This window comes from Pteronotus mesoamericanus, unplaced genomic scaffold (genome assembly GCF_021234165.1).
Source record: "Pteronotus mesoamericanus isolate MK-2021 breed Mesoamerican mustached bat unplaced genomic scaffold, CSHL_Meso_final contig_78, whole genome shotgun sequence".
Classification (NCBI taxonomy): Eukaryota; Metazoa; Chordata; class Mammalia; order Chiroptera; family Mormoopidae; genus Pteronotus; species Pteronotus mesoamericanus.
Genome location: NW_026555258.1, coordinates 25,521,735 through 25,538,479, shown reverse-complemented (window position 1 = coordinate 25,538,479; position 16,745 = coordinate 25,521,735). Strand labels below are relative to the sequence as shown.

The 16,745-nt window shown below is 42.0% G+C and overlaps 1 protein-coding gene across 1 annotated transcript in view; it reads right to left on the bottom strand.

Annotated features, from left to right (window-relative positions):
* The window catches only part of GRIN3A (glutamate ionotropic receptor NMDA type subunit 3A), a 140,913-nt gene extending 130,373 nt beyond the window's left edge, over window positions 1-10,540 (bottom strand). Inside the window, exon 1 of the mRNA XM_054584942.1 lies at window positions 9,842-10,540. Within this exon, the coding sequence (XP_054440917.1) occupies window positions 9,842-10,540 (699 nt within the window). The remainder of the gene's footprint in view (window positions 1-9,841) is intronic.
* Between the last annotated feature and the right edge of the window lie 6,205 nt (window positions 10,541-16,745).

The window sequence follows — 16,745 nt, the reverse complement described above, 5'->3', positions numbered from 1 at the left end:
ACTATTGGCATTTCCTTCCTTGAAATTTGCCCACTAACAAATCTTGAAATGAATAATGCTAAGGATAGTCCATTTACTCATTTATTCAATAAATATTTATTGCTATGCTCATTCCTGCCTCCAGTTCTTTGCACTTTTATTCTCTTTGCTTGTAATGCACTTCCCTTGGAAACTTGCAAGGTTCATTCCTTCATTCTTTGCTCAAACATCACCTCTTCAGACAAGCCTCGTTGACTAACCATAGTCATTCTCCGGTCCTTTACACTGCTTTATTTTTCTCTGTCACATTTGCTTCTACTTAATAATATCATAGTATGTATTTATTTGTTTCTATGTTTTATCATCTGTCTCCCCGACCAGAATGTAAGTTCTTTGAGATATGGGTTTGGATATTTTACTTACTGCTCTATTCTAAGGTTTATGCTGAGCACTTAACTCAGGAATCTGGCCACTGCTGATTGGATTAAGGAGGGACAGGTAACTGGGGATGGAGAGGGAAACAATTTGTGGGTTGGGCCAAGCAGAGGTCTGGAGAATGTAAACTAAGAGAGATAAGGACCACAGTCAGATGATTTGATTAGAGTTACAAAGTCCGAAGAAAAAAGTGGCTGTCCTAACACTCTCCAGTGGTATGGCCCAGCTGTGTGTCCTGCAATTCCACTTCTTTTCATTTTCTTGTAGTGTTTTTATTTTTATTTTTTTTAGCACAAACCCTTTGCTTCTGAGCTCAGTGGAGTTTCCGTTTCGTACAACTGCATGCCCTTAGTCAGCAACAGAACTATCCAACAGAACTTCATGAAGATGGAAAATCTTGTATATCTGCACTGTTGGACACAGTAGCCACTATCCACATACGACCACTGAGTATCTGAAATGGGGTTAGAATGCTTGGAAAACTGACTTAAATTTTATGTCATTTTAAATAATTTAAACTTAAGTATTTATAGAAGGCTAGTAGCTATCATGTTAGCGTAGTACTATGGTTATTATTACTATAAGGGGTCAAAGACAAAAAGCACAATCAGTAAAACACAATGAAAGAGAGAAAAACACAGAAAAAAAACCATGATGGTGTCATAGAACTCAAGCAGTGAGTGTCACACAACTCCACAAATTATGGGAACGCTAAGGGAGGATAAGTCTGACTGAGTTCCATTAGTAGCAGTGTTACTGATTTTGTAATGGGAAAAGCCTGAATGCAAACAACAAGGGTTAAACTACTCATAAAACAGCCCAATTAAAGGAAAATTATCTAGCCAATAAAAATAATGGAAAAATATTAATAATGTAGATATTTATAATATATAGATAAGCCAAAAAATTCGTAATACAGCATCCCCCAATTTTATAACTCATACATATATCTTCTAGGTTTTGGGTTTATGGGTAATTTTTATTTTATTCTTCATCATTTTATTAATTTTCAGAATTACCTACATAGAATATAAAATTTATATAATCAGAGATGAAAGAAAAAATGTTCTACTTAACAAAATAAATGGCTGCATCTTTTCACATTGTATTGTGAACCTGATAATTGTAAATACAGCTACTAAAATATTAACCACACTACATTTCTAAAGTTAGTAAGAGTCATTCACAATTTTCTCCCAACCACTCTAGATACACACTTTGAGATATCTTACTTAATTGTTTATAACTGCAGTTACGAGATATGGTGGAAGAACAAAGATATTGTTGGATCTTTTTAGAAGGCAGAAGGTCTTTTCTTTCATAGATTAACCTAGATTTATATATCCACTGTTAAAAGACCACGAAAAGGACTAAAAGTTGCTTGGAGTCCTTTGTGTGTCTTGTGAGGTTGGATTCCTAGGATGCTTTGACTTAAAGCTATATTTTAGGGACCACTAGATGGCTCTCTTGTGCCTGCGACCAGGAGAAGGCACATTGGATTAATTCAGGTATGGATTTATCATTCATTTTCAGGCATACAATGAAGCATTTCCTTATGTGTATAACACAATGCATGATGTGATTCAAATTAATTCCACGTATAGCACCAACATAATAACAGCTCTCTGTACCTATTAAATTCACCATATACAGAAGCAAATTCTTTGTTTAATGAAATTCTTGTTTAAGTACTTATGGTTGGGACTGAACAAATAAATTCCATAACTGAGCCAGACTGTGATTCTATTAGTTAAAGACGTGCTGAGCATCTAACTTTGTTTATGGAAATAAAGTTTTATTTTTTTTTTCATTTGACCTAGAGAATATAAACCCAACTTTTGTTTGACTTCAAGGTGAGGCTTTCAATATACACACACGAATAGATTAGATGCAGGTTGCGCAGCCATCAAAGTGCTTCATTCTAAAAGTTCAGCTCAGGACCATCCCTGATTGAGAGGACAGTAGTGGCCACCCATTTGTAAGTCATTTCTAAGAATTCCACTGAAAGGTCCAGACAGAGAGCTATCTTTGGAACTGTACAGACTCTGCCCTTTTGCTGAATAATGACAATATAAAACTAGATTGCAAATACAAAGGAAAAATCCTACCTTTTAATGTAGAAATACCATCAACTCAGAGTGCTCAGGCTTCAAAAAACCATGTCAACTGTGAGCTTTCTTAAAAATTAAAAAAAAAAAAAAGATTTTGCTTTCCTCTATTCTTTGATGCCAGTGCTCAGTTGGAGTGACAATAGGCTTTCTTTAATTGTCCCCCGACTGCTTCTAAAATTTTTAAACCATTATAGGCTTGAGAGAACAAAGGCCTCAAAATGTTACTCAAGGTGATCTGTGGATGCTGCGGGGTAGTAATGCATATGCATTACTTTTATGATCATAAAAGCAATACACATTTAACAAGTCCCTCAAAGTGGTATGAATCAAACAATTTTGATATAGTCAGCATTCAATAAAACACAGAGTTTGCTTTATGGGTATCATTTTCCTATAAGCCTCAGTATAATATAGGGCTATAGTCCTTTCAACCGTGAGCTAACGTGTGCCACAAGTCAGTTACATTAGCACAGATAAAGCCTGTAAGAAAGAGGGGATACTTTTGAATCTTCAATCTACCACAAGTTAGACTCTGCCCTTTCTAACAACCCCATTCTCCCCTAAGAAGCCCACAACATCAGTTGGGTTGTGGTTACAAGTGGGTGGGGTCACTCTACCTTAAGAGATACAAGCTCTACCTCTCTATTTAATTTTTTCCTTTTGTCCAGCTGCAACACGTGTAAGCCCAACAAGAACCTGCCTCCCCAGGGCAGCCTGGGTCAGGTGACCCTCTCTTTTTCACCTCCCCAAGGCACAAGTCTATGTCTTTACTAGTCTTTAATGCAGCTGTAACAAATTACCAAAACTTAGTGATCTAAAGCAACACAAATTTATTCTCTTACCGCTTATGCCTGGAATTCATAAGTCTGAAATCAGTTTCACTGGGCTAAAATCAAGGTGTTGGTAGGGCTGCATTTTTTTATGGCGCCTCTGAGGAAATAATTCTGTTCCTTGTCTTTTAGCTTCTAGTAGCTGCCCATATTCCTTGGCTATGGCCCCTCCTTCCACCTTCGACGTGCGTCACCCCAATTCTCCGTTTTCACCATTGCATCAGCACAATGACTTCTCTTCAGACACTTCCTGCATCATTTTTACAAGGAGCCTGTGAGTCCAACTGGATGTTCCAAGATAACCTCCCTCTCTCGTGATATTTAATGTAATCAGAGCTGCAAAGTCCCTTTTACTGTAGAAGGTAACCTATTCACAGGTTCTGGGGATTTGGACATAAAGGTCTTTGGGAGACCACAGTCCTGCCTACCACAGCAAAGTGAGCTAACTCCTGTTCTTCCAGAACCCATACTTCTGGTCCACGATCTCTTTTCTTTTTTTGCCACTTTCTTGTTTCGGATTTTCCTGGATATAGGGTAGTAGATATCAACAATTAGAATTAGAAAATGCTATAGAAACCTGAAGCCCAAGCCGTATGTCCCAACCCAAATATTTGGAATTGAACCTGTGACCCTTGGGTTCACAGGCTGGCACTCAATCCACTGAGCCACACCAGCCAGGGCATGACTTTGATAAATTTAAACATACTCTACAATGTATTTTTTCCTGAAATTTACATTTTCATATTGAAGTATTGGAAGCATTGGTGAGGAAATGTGAAGGTAACATCTTTTTTTCTCTTACTGTTTTTAATTGTGTAGGTAATACATACTTATTTTTAGAAAAATTGAAGCATGGATAGGGGAGATTGTGGACTTCTACCATCTAGTTATAGTCACTGTAAACATTTTTATGAATAAAATTCTAGACTTTATACAGGGTGGGGCAAAGTAGGTTTACAGTTGTTAATATGGAAAATAACATTAATAATAATACAAGAATAAACTCTGTGTTTCACATACTCACAACTGTAAACCTACTTTTGCCAATCCTGCATTTTGCAGGCCATATTTTACATAAATTTTTTTCTATCTCTCTGTGTCAATAATTGTTTTTATTTTGAATGAATAGTATTCCATTATATAAATTCATTTAATTAATTCTCATTGGATATTTAGTATGAAATATTCTTTTAATAATCAAACCTAGAGGTAGATCGCTCTCATTTATCCTTTTCTCTGAGATAATTCAAAAACAGTGATGGATCCAGTCTGTTTTTGGATTGTAGGCTGACAAATACACTAAACTCAGAAGGCGCTGTCTCTTCTCTTCTTGTTGACTTCTCACTTTCTACAATGCCTGGCTTGTCCTGGTACTCTGTGTGTTGTGTGTACATTGTTTCTGCTTCAGAGCACTGCTGGGAGGATTACAGGAGCACATTTGTGAAGAAGCCTTATAAAACATAAATTCTGCAAAAATATATATGAGAGTTTTTTTCCTATATCTACATCTCACATGAATAATTATGAGGCATATTTCAGCCTGACTAAAAAAGAAGTCACTTTGCTTCATTCTTTACCACTTGAACCTTGAAGGCTCATGTCCACCAGTAGACCATCCTGGCCAACCAGATACTTAGGGTTTCAGTGTCACGGTTAATACCAGCCCAGGCTGCTCCGTGCTCCCTGTATGCAGGAGATCAAACACAGTCTCCCCTGAAAGTGTCTGAATCTTACACATTCAGAAGGAGATCTGAGCATCTGGCTGAGGTGTTAGCTTGGGGGAAGAGGTGGGAGGCAGCAGATGGCTGGCTTACTCCTTGCTTACTTTTTTTCCCCCCATTGCTCTTTTCTCTCACCATCCCATAAAGGAAAGATCTGAGAATCACAAATGAGTGGCTTAACGGTTTCCATTAGTCTGTTATTCGTGTATTCTCTTAGAAAGCAGTGTGGCAGATGCTAAGATACTCTTTTTCTTCCTTGCCTAGTTTTAGAGAAGTGGCATCATGTTTCTGGTGCTGTATGGTTCCTCTACTCTTCTGTGTACATCAATGGGAGTAGCTAGAGTGGGCAGGAGAAAAGGCAATGAGATTCCCATCTCTACATTAAGTTGGGCCTCTATGATATGAGAAGCCCCATATAATTGTCTAGGGCAATGGTACTCAAAGTAGCTGCTTTGCAAGCTGTTCTCTCTCCATGTTGAGATAAGAAGCTTGTGCCAGTGTGAACCAACAGACTGCTTTCTTCATGAAGAAAGACATACTGTGAAAATGATGTCAAATGAGCCAGTGTGCTTAGTGGTAGAGTGGGTGGCCTGGGGGTGGAGAGAGAGGTTAAACTACGTGGCCATAATCTCATGAACGCTGTACTATGAGTGTGTCTATGGGAGAAACTTATGATCAATGTGAGAGACCAACATTTCTGAAAAACCCGGGGCATTGTATTGAAGCTTCTAATATGGCATGCCTTCCATTCCTAGGCAAGTATGCAACCTACTTAGGAACTCAGTTCTTTTTTTTCCCCCTTTATTTGGGGGAGTGTGTGTGTGTGTGAATCTATTTTTTTTTTAAGAGAAAGAAAATGGGGGAGTAGGTAGAGAACAAGGTGACTACACTGTGGCAGGCACAAAGAAACGTGGATGAGATGGACTAATTGCCTAATGAATAGTGTCTGCTAGTCTCTGCTTTTTTATTTGTCTAGAAAAAATAAATTAATATTGTAAAACAATTCCTAAACAATAAAAATTTCCAAATTAATCCCAGGTCTCAGTTCTTTAAGGGGATCCTGTAAAAGATCACTGCTAAGAAAAGTTTCGCATCACTTGACATTTAATTTGCAATCGTTTATCTTCAAGTCAGCAATAATTAGGTGCTACTATCAGCCATTCATCATGAATTGCAGAATACATTTCCTCCAGTGAGAGAACGGTGCTTAGCATGGAGCAAGTCAAGGAAAGCCAACACAATTGAGAGCAGATGTTTTAAAAATAAATGTCCTTTATTTATCCCCTCACGAGGCACTGAAGTTATGTAGTGGTATTGTTGTTCTGTCCCCTGTCCCATACAAAAGTGGTGCTGTGTTAGCCGAATTCTAATAAAGAGCCTTCAGTACCTAGCCATGTATCGTCAAGAAAATGGACCATCTAAAGCACTTGCATTTCTATGAGAATAAACATATGTTAATTAGTATATATGACTCACAAGACAGACAAACTGTGGATGGTATAGCCAACAAGAGTTGAAAATAGTAGTGTAGTCACTTTTTAATTGCATGAGTTTGGCTCTAAGCCAATTATATTACTCCATTAACTGCCTAATGAAACCAACATGTTATTAACAGGAGATATACATTTTAGAGAGAAATGAGTATCTGTCACTACCTCAGCAGGTAAATTTTAAGAAGTTAACTTTGGAGAGACTGTACAAAACCACTACATGAAAAAATACTATGGGGAGGGAAGAAAAAGAAAGACCAAGTATAGAAACTCAGTGTAACTTACATGTAAATATAACTGGACCTACAGGCAACATAAGTATTTGAAGGTCATGGGAAAAGAATTTAGAACTAATAACATAAATTATCCTTAAGCAGAGGTTTGAGTGTGGTAGTAACGTCAGAACTTTTTGGATGGAAACGTGCTTTGATCCTAACCTATGTGTAATGCTGCTTTAAGCTTTTATTATATTGTGCTAACACACATATGGTTTCCCAAAGTGAGTGGTCAACTATCTTACTTTTAATGGATTTCCCTGCTTGAAGGAAGTCGATTCCATCCAAGCTGATGATCTGTGTTTATGTTTTGAGTAAATAATACATTGAAATAAAACTACTATGCTTTCCTCAGGAGTTTTATCACACCAGTGGTTTCTCCTTCTATCCAGAAGTTGTGGCAGGATAGCACAAACACCATTATTTATTAATTAAAGGCTTCACAGGAGAGAAACCAGCAGCTTGAGTGGGAGAGAAAACACCATTGGGCTCCTTCTCTAAAAGCACTTTTGATTTGTCTGAAAAAGAGATACAATTTTATTTTCCTTGGTTGGGTGGACAAGTCCACTTTCTTCTAGAATCCTTTCTTTAGACACTGGCACAATCAACAATTCGGGTCACTGGGCAGTAGCTTCTAAAAAGGACAGTGGCTAAATTAAGTCAATTTTATTTAATGTGTAAAATGACTTCAACAGTCTTTTATATATAGTGTTTTTTTTTTTTTAAATCACACCAATGTATTAGAGAAAGGTCTATTTTTGAGAAGCAAGATCAGTTATTATTTTTGCTGAAAGCGGATTATGGTCATGATCCTAAAATTATATATTACAGTGATTTGGCCTTGAGCTAGACATTCTTAATATACAACATTACAGAATGACATTTACATGATATATTAAAGTAAGACAAGTTAGATATGTTTGAATCTAAAATACAGAGATAAACGAAAGAAAACGTCCTCCGTTGGGGCAAACTAGATCTGAGTAATATAATAATTTCTCCCTTTCAAGATGCGTGCTATGAAAATAACAGTGACAGCAGTGATTTAAAGGAACTTTCTGAATTCAAATACAGAAGTTAATGTGTTTTGCAGAGTATTTGTTTTATTGTCTGCTTGTAGGGATTGTCCCTAGAGGACTTTGTTCCCCTAGGGGTCCTAAAGCTTTGAAGGCTGACGCTGGATGCTGCTTCATGGCCTGCTCTGGTCCCCTTGCTGTGTATCACACAAATCCATCAGGGAACACAGACAATTTTCCTTCTAACCAAGGAACGCTAATTTGAGGGGAGATTCTTGCTATTTAGGACTCATGCCAAACAATCTACAAATGGAGAGGAGTCTGGAGACTGTGGACACTATTGGCAGCTTATGAAATATTAGATAATAAAGAAGCAATGAAGAGAAGCAAGTGATGCTGACTCGTGCATTTCATTAGATCTGATTCTGCATATATATTAATAATGACGTACCCTACGGATGCAATTTCATGTTTATAACACTTTGGTCATTGGCAGCACTGTGCACCTGTGTTTTCCATGCCTTCCCATCTGCTGTCTATAGTCATTCAGATTCAGGTGACAGAAATATTTCACATAAAAGTTAATTAGCTTGCACTCTGCAGATCAAATCTCTACAGTTCAGCATTACACAGGAACCTTTTGGGCAACTGCTGAAAGTAGCTTGTGCCCACCCTTCGTAAGATTAAAAATGTAAGGTTCATTTTTCTAGAAAAATAAATCTTTAGCACTCTCTTGACATTTTATGCATGGATTTAAGCAAACTTTTGATATTTGCCCTTACTCATTTTCATGTATATATATTTTTGTTGAAAGAAGAGGGATTAGAATTATTTTTTTTCTAGTGAAAAGGATAGAGTTAGAAATTCTCCAGTCTCTGGACTCTTCTACTAGTACGCTGACCAACATTGATCAAGCCCCAGAACTTTCCTTAGTTTCTCAGTCTTTAAAATGGGACCAATACCAATTAACCTATTTGTTTCATCGTACTTTGTGAAAGGCTTAATGAACCTTGATATTTTGATAAAAGTAATGTACAAAATGCAGAAAACATCCAGTTTAAAAGACCCCGCCCTCTCCTTAAATATGTATCTCATCATTGCTGTCAACAACTAAATTCACAAATAGCTTCTTTTATTGAAAATATATTTGATTTTTTTACCCATAGGAAACTGAATCACTACAGTCTTCTTCCTTATTTCTAGAAAACTGGAGCAGAAATGGGCTGAACAGAGCAACTGCTGCATATTGTCAGTCTTTGAGCCCACCATCACATAAAAAAGAAGGTAGTCACAAATAAATTATCCCAAATGACTCATCCCATCCATTTGCACGCGATCACATACTACTTCTAATACTGAAGCCTAATTAGCTGCTCTGCTTTAACTATTGCTTCTGTACTAGTTACAGATTCCTTATTTACTCAGAGGAATTCAGAGAGATGTGCTTCTTTCCTTACACCATCGCCTATGGCTCAGGCACATGTTCTAAAGAAGTCAGAGAGCAGATGCTGTTCTCTCCGCCACATGCTCTCCGAGTTCCTCTAGGGAGTGAAACTCGCGCAGTCAGGGATCCTCCATCCCTCCCCTTCCCGTTCGCGCCCCCACCCTCCCTCCCCCGCCCCCTACCCGGCGCTAGTCACTAGAACGCCATCGCTCTCCAAAATCTTGAATTTAGACTTCTACTTCCGTCCGGCATCCACTAGGTTTCTCGCAGTTAGTTAAAACATTATTTTTTTTCCTCTCCCTTCCTTCCTCCCACCTGCTACCCTTATCTCTCATTTTATTCCCATTCGCGCTTAAAATGTTTTTATTTTACTCCTACCTACCACCTACGGATATAGTCCAATCTTTAAACAGTATCAAAGTTGTAAATCCCAAAGTCCCTTTAGCCTTAACCCGCCCCCCCCACCCCACACCCAACCTCCGCGGCGGTACCAGCCCCCAGCGGCGCCCATCTCCACTCCACGCGCCAGCGTCCTCTCACCTGACTCTCCCGTGGAAACTCGTGGCGCACGATGCTGATCACTGGAATGTGCAGGACGGAGCTGACCAAGTCGAGCTCCATCATTTCTCCTTGGCTCTGGGGGAAGGCGAGCAGCGCCGATACCCCTTGCACCACCACGGTGTGGCACACGCTCTGCAGAAAGGAGAAAGGGTCACTGCTCCACGGCGAGCTAGGGGAGGAGAAGGGCAAGAGCGGCAGATCGCCCAGGCCCGCCTCGATGGCCATCACTACTTCTAAAGACAGGTTGTAGGGCAGCAGCCCTTCCACGCGGTTCAGGTTGTCCACGGCAAAGAGGAGGGCGTCCCGAGGCCACAGGGTCTCCGCCCTGGCACTCTCCCCGGGCTTCCGGGCACCAGGCAGCCCCCGGCCATGCAAGGCGCTCCCCAACCAGCGAACGCCGGGCCAGGGCGCCGGGGGCCGCCAAGTCCCTGGCTGGGGCTCATCCCGCGGGGCGCCTGCCCGGCTGCCGTCCGGAGCGCGGCTGACTGCGCGGGGGGCCGTGGTCCAGGGCTGCAAGTGCACCGCGCCGACCCTCACCGCGTGCCCGATGCGCTTGAGGATCTGGCAGGGCTGCGGGTGCGAGGAGGAGCCGGGCACCCCGGCCAGCACCAGTGCGCAGGGCGGCGGTAGCAGCAGACAGACCCTGCTCAGCAGCCACCACAAACTCAGTCTCCTCATTACTGAGACCCGCAGGGAGAAAGCGCGCCCCCTCCTGCGCCCGGCTCGCCCCCCCTGCAGCCGCCGCCTAAGGTCTCCGCCCCTAGTTCCAGCGCACAGCTCACTTGGCGCGGTGAAGCGGTCCCAGGAGCTGGAGCGGTCTCGGGGCCATCCAAGTGGTAGCCTAGCGCGCCCTCGGCAGTCTCAGATCCCGCTCCCGGGTCCGTGCGCCTCGCATCCTTTTCCCGCCCGGTCCCTGAGCGGAGCCGGGCAGACGGGCGGGCCGGTGCCGCTCACCCGCGGCTGGGGCGCCGGTTCCCTATCTGCCCCATCTGCAGGGCTGCTCGGGCACTGCGTCTGGCCCCGCGGGGAGGCTGGTCTGACAAGTCCCCGGAGTCCTAGGGGGCAGCGGCGATCGCGAAGGCAACGCGCTCACTTGGAGTCTTTTCTCTTCCTCTTCCACCCAGGCGAGACCCACTTATTTCCTTGGGGTCGCGCAGGAGAAGGCGTTCAAGCCCGGGGTGCGGAAAAGAAGCTAAATCCGTCTTGCTCCACCGCGGGCCACCTCATCGCGGGCTCCACCAGCTCTGGCTTCATTTTCCTTCTCTCGCTTCTTCCTCTCTTCCTTTTGTCCTCTTCCCGCCCAGTTGCCGCTGCCGCTTGCTTCCTCGGAGGAGCAACGCGACTGGACAGCAAAGGGTGGTTCTGCTCGGAGCGCAAAGTTCTCCCCGCCTCAGCCGGCGCCTCCCTGTTGCTGAGCCCTGGCACCAGCCAGTCGCTTGGCTGCGCTAAACGCCCACTGGTGGTGAGATTCCCCGGCCGCGCTGCCTGCGCGCCGGAAAAGTCCTCTCCCTTCAAAGGCTGGGAGTCGTAGTGTGCGACTTTCCCTGCGACCTCAGAGAGCGAGGACTACGAGCGGCGGCGAATTCTGAATTCGGAATTGCGCCCGAGGAATCTGAAATCCAGTTGTTCACTGGGATAAATTCAAAGAGGCTGTGACTTGAACGAACTTCTTTCTTTCCCATGTGTCGCTTTAAAGTTGTTTTGAGTTAAGGGTATTAGAGCGAGAATCGTTGACACATTTCACCTCCTCAGTTCCTCGCTAGCATGTGGGCCTCTGCGGTTTTTAAGGATCCCTATGATTTTAGATGCTCAGAATTAAAACAGTGAATTAAAAGCAATCATTTGATCAAGAAATTAAAGAGACACCAAATACTTGTAGAGTTTCAAGCACAGTCAACAGCGTTTCCTGGTTTAGACCAGGAGGAGTTCCCCAGATTGCCGTGTCTAGTGAGTTCTTTCATTTGTATGCTAATACAGTGAGGTCAGTGGGTTATGCTATGATCTTTTCCTCCATGATTTACATGACCTGGAATTAGAAGGAAAGGAGAAATTTAAGGGCAGGTCTGTGGTTTTCACACATACAGTAAATTTTATGCCACAGTATCATTTAGGAGAGTAGCGGCAAAGCAAGCACTGGGCATCAGCAATTCTGAATTTCAACGCCAGCCACTTCAAGAGAACCACGACCTTGACAATTTATTTCACTTGACCTTTCTCTGTTGTTTGGATCTGTTGAAGTGTTATGCAAATACAGTTAGCTTTTAGCTCTGGAGAGCTGTTTTGACTCATGAGCCAAAGTTTCCATCAGGCTTTAAATCCTTGGGATGAAGAGGGTCTAGCTAAATAGCATTCCCAAGAAGTTTGCAAAGTGAACGCTGTTTTCCTCAGGCATTTAAAGGCATCTCAGAGCAAAACTTACCTAACACTCAAAATAGCTCTTGCAAGGCTGGGGTGCCAGAGAAAAAAGGCTTCCAAGGGGGAAAAGTGAAAGTCAAAATAGAGGCTAAACCAAAATGGAAAAGGTTTCTCCTGATTTCCTAGAGGGCACCCCATGCATGGATGCCCCAGAGGGTACCACTGATTGGGATCTAAGTAAGAAGAATGTAGAATTCTCTGGTCTTTATATTGCAGAAAGTGGGACTCTATGAACTGTGTAGTAAGAAGGTGTATTTGTCTATGTAAGTGTTTGTGTGCATTGAGGAGTATCACATTCCAGCTGGTGTCCATGCCCCAGAATGGTTCTCGGAATTACATATACATTCAAATGAGGTTCCCAAGAAAACAGGTGGTGATGAAGAATAGATAGGTCTGATATAGTAGGTAGTTAGACAGACAGGTGTAGAGTGGGAACAATAGGCCAGGTACAGAAGGTCACTATGGCAGAGAGTCCTGGTTGCCTAGCCAGGACAAAACTGGGAAAATAAGTATTATAGGGTGGGACCTCGCCCCCAGGGTAACCTTTCCTGCCCTAGCATGTAAATGTCATGTGGTTTTGACCCCCTGACCCTTCACATCACTGGTCATGCAGTTTGGACCCTCCTCTGACTTTTCCTCTCCCTGGCAAGTCTCTAGATCTGTGGTAGGCCCCTTACGAGGAGGAGCGAGGAAACAGGAGAATATAAGCCCTGTACGACCTCTCCCTTAAGCCTTAAACCCTCCGGGCCATGAGGCTCTGGCCCTGGCATCAAATAATCTTAAGAACAAAGCTTCGGGTCTCTTGAAAATCCCTACCTTTGGAAAACAGATAAAACAGAGAGAGTTTTGGTCAAACTAGGCATAACATCCAGCCCTCAGTTGCATTTCAGCTCCAGGCCCAGAGAAATGGCAAAACCAGGCTAATTGATAGTATGGCTGACATCAGGACCAGCTGCAATTACTAATGATCCCCTACCTTAGTGCCAACCAATCATTAGAGACCAGGATCCTGTAAGGACACACATGGAAAGCTGATGAATATTCAGTTGAGATCCTCCCCTGAGACCTTCCCTAAAATCCCTGCCTTTGGAAATGGTTACGATAAAGGACCAAACACATTTTGTTTCTCTCTCCCTCTCTCTCTCTCTCTCTCTCATGCCCATGCCTTTCCCTACTCCTTGTTTCGCCAAGCATATTGTCTCTGGAGTGTGCTGTGCCTTCCCCCTCCTCTTCTTTCCCCAGGTACCTTTTCTTTGCCTTTCTTTCTCCTAACCTCCAAGGGCCCTTCTTTTGCCTTTGCAACTTGTTTCCTGAGACCACACAGCCCAGGGGGCTTGCTTCTTCTATGACTCATTTCTTCTACATCTGTGACTTTCCAAATAAACTTTTGCATGTATTTGGGTTCTTGGCTCTGAATTCTTTCTTAGCCGAACTCAAGGACTGAGGTCTAACATCTGGTGCCATTTGCCGTTAACAGGTCTAATGGTTAATGGCATCTTACAGTCACTGTGTGCCCTTTAGGCCTCTCATAAGTTCATGACTACTTTGAGGGAACAGTTTGACTTATGGTTTATAGTAGAGAGGATGATCCCCATGGTTCTGGGGTTAGTGCTGCCCCAAGTCATGATAAAACTGCAGCTGAATCACGAGAATACTGAGTGAACAGTGAAAAACACCCCTTCCTTCCTGTGCTTTTTTTTTTGTTTGTTTCTTTTCTGGGCTTTTCAGTTATAATACACTAGTTTTCCCTCTGTTTATTTTGCTGCTTGGTTCTCTTTTTTCCATATCACTATAATCTGAGAGTCTCTGACACGATTCTTTTCATTCCTTTCCCCACATCTTCCTTTTTTTCTTTTTTCATTCTCCTTCTTCTCCTTCTTTTCCATGTTTCAATGGTCATAATTTTTGAGATTCAGCCATCTGTTCAACAACCATTTATTAAACTCCTATGTGCCAGGCATTGCTGTAGGACTGTCGTGGGGATAGATGAATAAAGTCTAGTTCAGTCAATTTGAGTTTCCCCCCAACAAAATCACATTGTTAGTGAGTAAACAAAATGCTAACCTTGGGAGAGACAGACAGTGTAACACACACAAGGAAACGTAGGCTATGTTAGTTCATGGTAGGGAGAAAAATGAAGCACCAAGAGGAAATATTAGGAGAAGAGGAGTTGAAACTTTCGATAGAGCAGCCAGGGAAAACCTGGCTGAGAAGATAACTTTTGAATAAAGACCTAAAGGGAGATGAGAGAGTACTCTATTTGGACACTTAAGAATTTCCAAGCAGATGAAACAGAAGTGCAAATGTCCTGAGGCAGGAGTGTCTCTGGTATGTTTGAAGGACAGTGAGGTGTCCAGAGTTGTGGTAGCAGAATGAGAGTGGTGGCAGAGGAGGTCAGGAAGGCAGTGAGGACGTGGCAGATCGTGTAAGCCAGCGAACAACTTTGGTTTCTACACGGAAAGCAGTGAGAAGGCATTGGGGAGGGGGCATTTTGCAGAAGAATTACAGAACTTATCCGGTAACAGGGCCATTCTGGTTGCCATGTTGATAGTAGATAAGAGGCGGTCAAGGATGGATGTCCGAGGCCAGATATGAGGCTGTTGCAATAACCCACATAAGAGATAACATTACTGTAAAATCACAAAAACAACCATATCAGGTTAGTGTTATCCTTATTCTGTAGAGAGGAAATTGTATTTGACAAACGTTGGGTTATTTGCACAAAGTCATCACGCAGTTAGTGAGTGGCAGCGTGGATTTGAAATTCTAAGTTCATCCCAGCTGCATTGTTGGTAGCAAGAATCAGCCAAATTTCAAAATTGGCTCACCCAGAGAAGATGAAGCTCTTTTTATTACCAGGTTGGAAATGAGGACTACTAATCTAAGAACCCATGTTGGAGAGTCAAAGAAACAAAAATGAATCTAAATGCTGGCAATTTAAAATGTGCTTTTGTGCACATCTGCGCTTCCTGGTACCAGAAAAGGGTCGACTGAAAACTGAGATATTCTGGAGGTAGCCCAGGAAAGGCTGCGGCGAGGGATGCTGTGGCAGTCAGAACTTCCCTTCTATTTTCAGCACTGGTTCCCTATGGGTGTGACATTTAGCCTCCCAAAGCTCAAGCTTCCTCCTTTCTATTGGGGTCCTCGCGACAGCTCTTTCCAGTTGTCTACACAGCAGTGTGTGGGCTCCGGTGACTCTTCAAGTTCCACACGAAATAGGAGGCTTCTCCAGCACTATCAGTTTAGTCGTAATATATTAAGAAAAGTTTGGACAACTATCTTCTTTTTTTTCCGTTGCCTATGCCCTGACATATTTCAAGTTCTACCCATTTCTAGTTTTTGCAGATGGGAATAATATTAAGAGGCATGTTTGTAACTCACAGTCATTCAGGGTTTTATGCAGTCGTAGCAAGGTAGGTTTGTTTTTTTAAATCAATATTCAGGTGAAAAATATGCTTACTTCTCACTAATAATATCTGTAAACCCAAATTGCGCCTTTTCTCACATCAACTTCTTTGTGTCCGTTGTCAGAGACCCTGCTGTTTTGAGAAATTTTCTGGGTAAAAACCAACCAAAAAATATCTGGAGTTGGTAGAAAAGCTATCTGATTGTGGTAGCACAATCTGAGAAAGGAATAAATCTAGAAGAAAAAAAAAAAAACAACAACAAACAAACTAGGTCAGTTTAGTGGAGTATACCCTGTCTAAATGCTAATCATTCTTTTCTTATTCTCCCAATTAAAAAAAGAAAAGCTTATATTGACTTGATACCTAAAAACACTGTCCTGTATTCTACTATTTAGATATTAATTTTGGCAATAGTCCTCCTTTTTAAAAGTCCAAAGAACTCGTGATTATGGGACTATCTATCAAACATTGGCATAAATTACTTTAGTCTGATTATTGTAAAATTAATATTCTCTTGGGAATTTTAGGGGGAGGAGGAATTCATTTGGCATTATATGGAAATTTGGTTGAAAAGGACAAGCTGGGATCTCACAAAAGGAGTTTTGGATAACTGAAAGGACTGGTAACAGGGTAAGAGGGGTATTAGGTAGTAAGAAAATGGTGTGCAGAAAAAGAAACAAAAAACTAACTCTGTCTATTTCAAATAGTGCTTAAGCTTTGCCCTTATCCTAGAACATATAAAGGGAAAGGTCTTCTTTTTTGCACCATGTGATCAGCTATACCAGAAAAACAAATTCAGGCCAGCGCCATTACCTATCTATAAATTAGGATTTGCCAATAGTTGTTTACCTTTCAAAAATGAAAAAGTACACTGTGATATCCTTACTTTAGTTGTTGTCAGGGGAGTAAGTTATCAGTTGTGACAAGCATGTGGCTTTTTCAACCTCCACTGAAGATTATTAGCTGAGTATTTGGATTTCCCGATGCCTCTCCTAAACTATGCACTACAAGGAAATCAGATAGGACTTGGAGGGGCCAATAAGGCAGGGTTTCTCACCTCT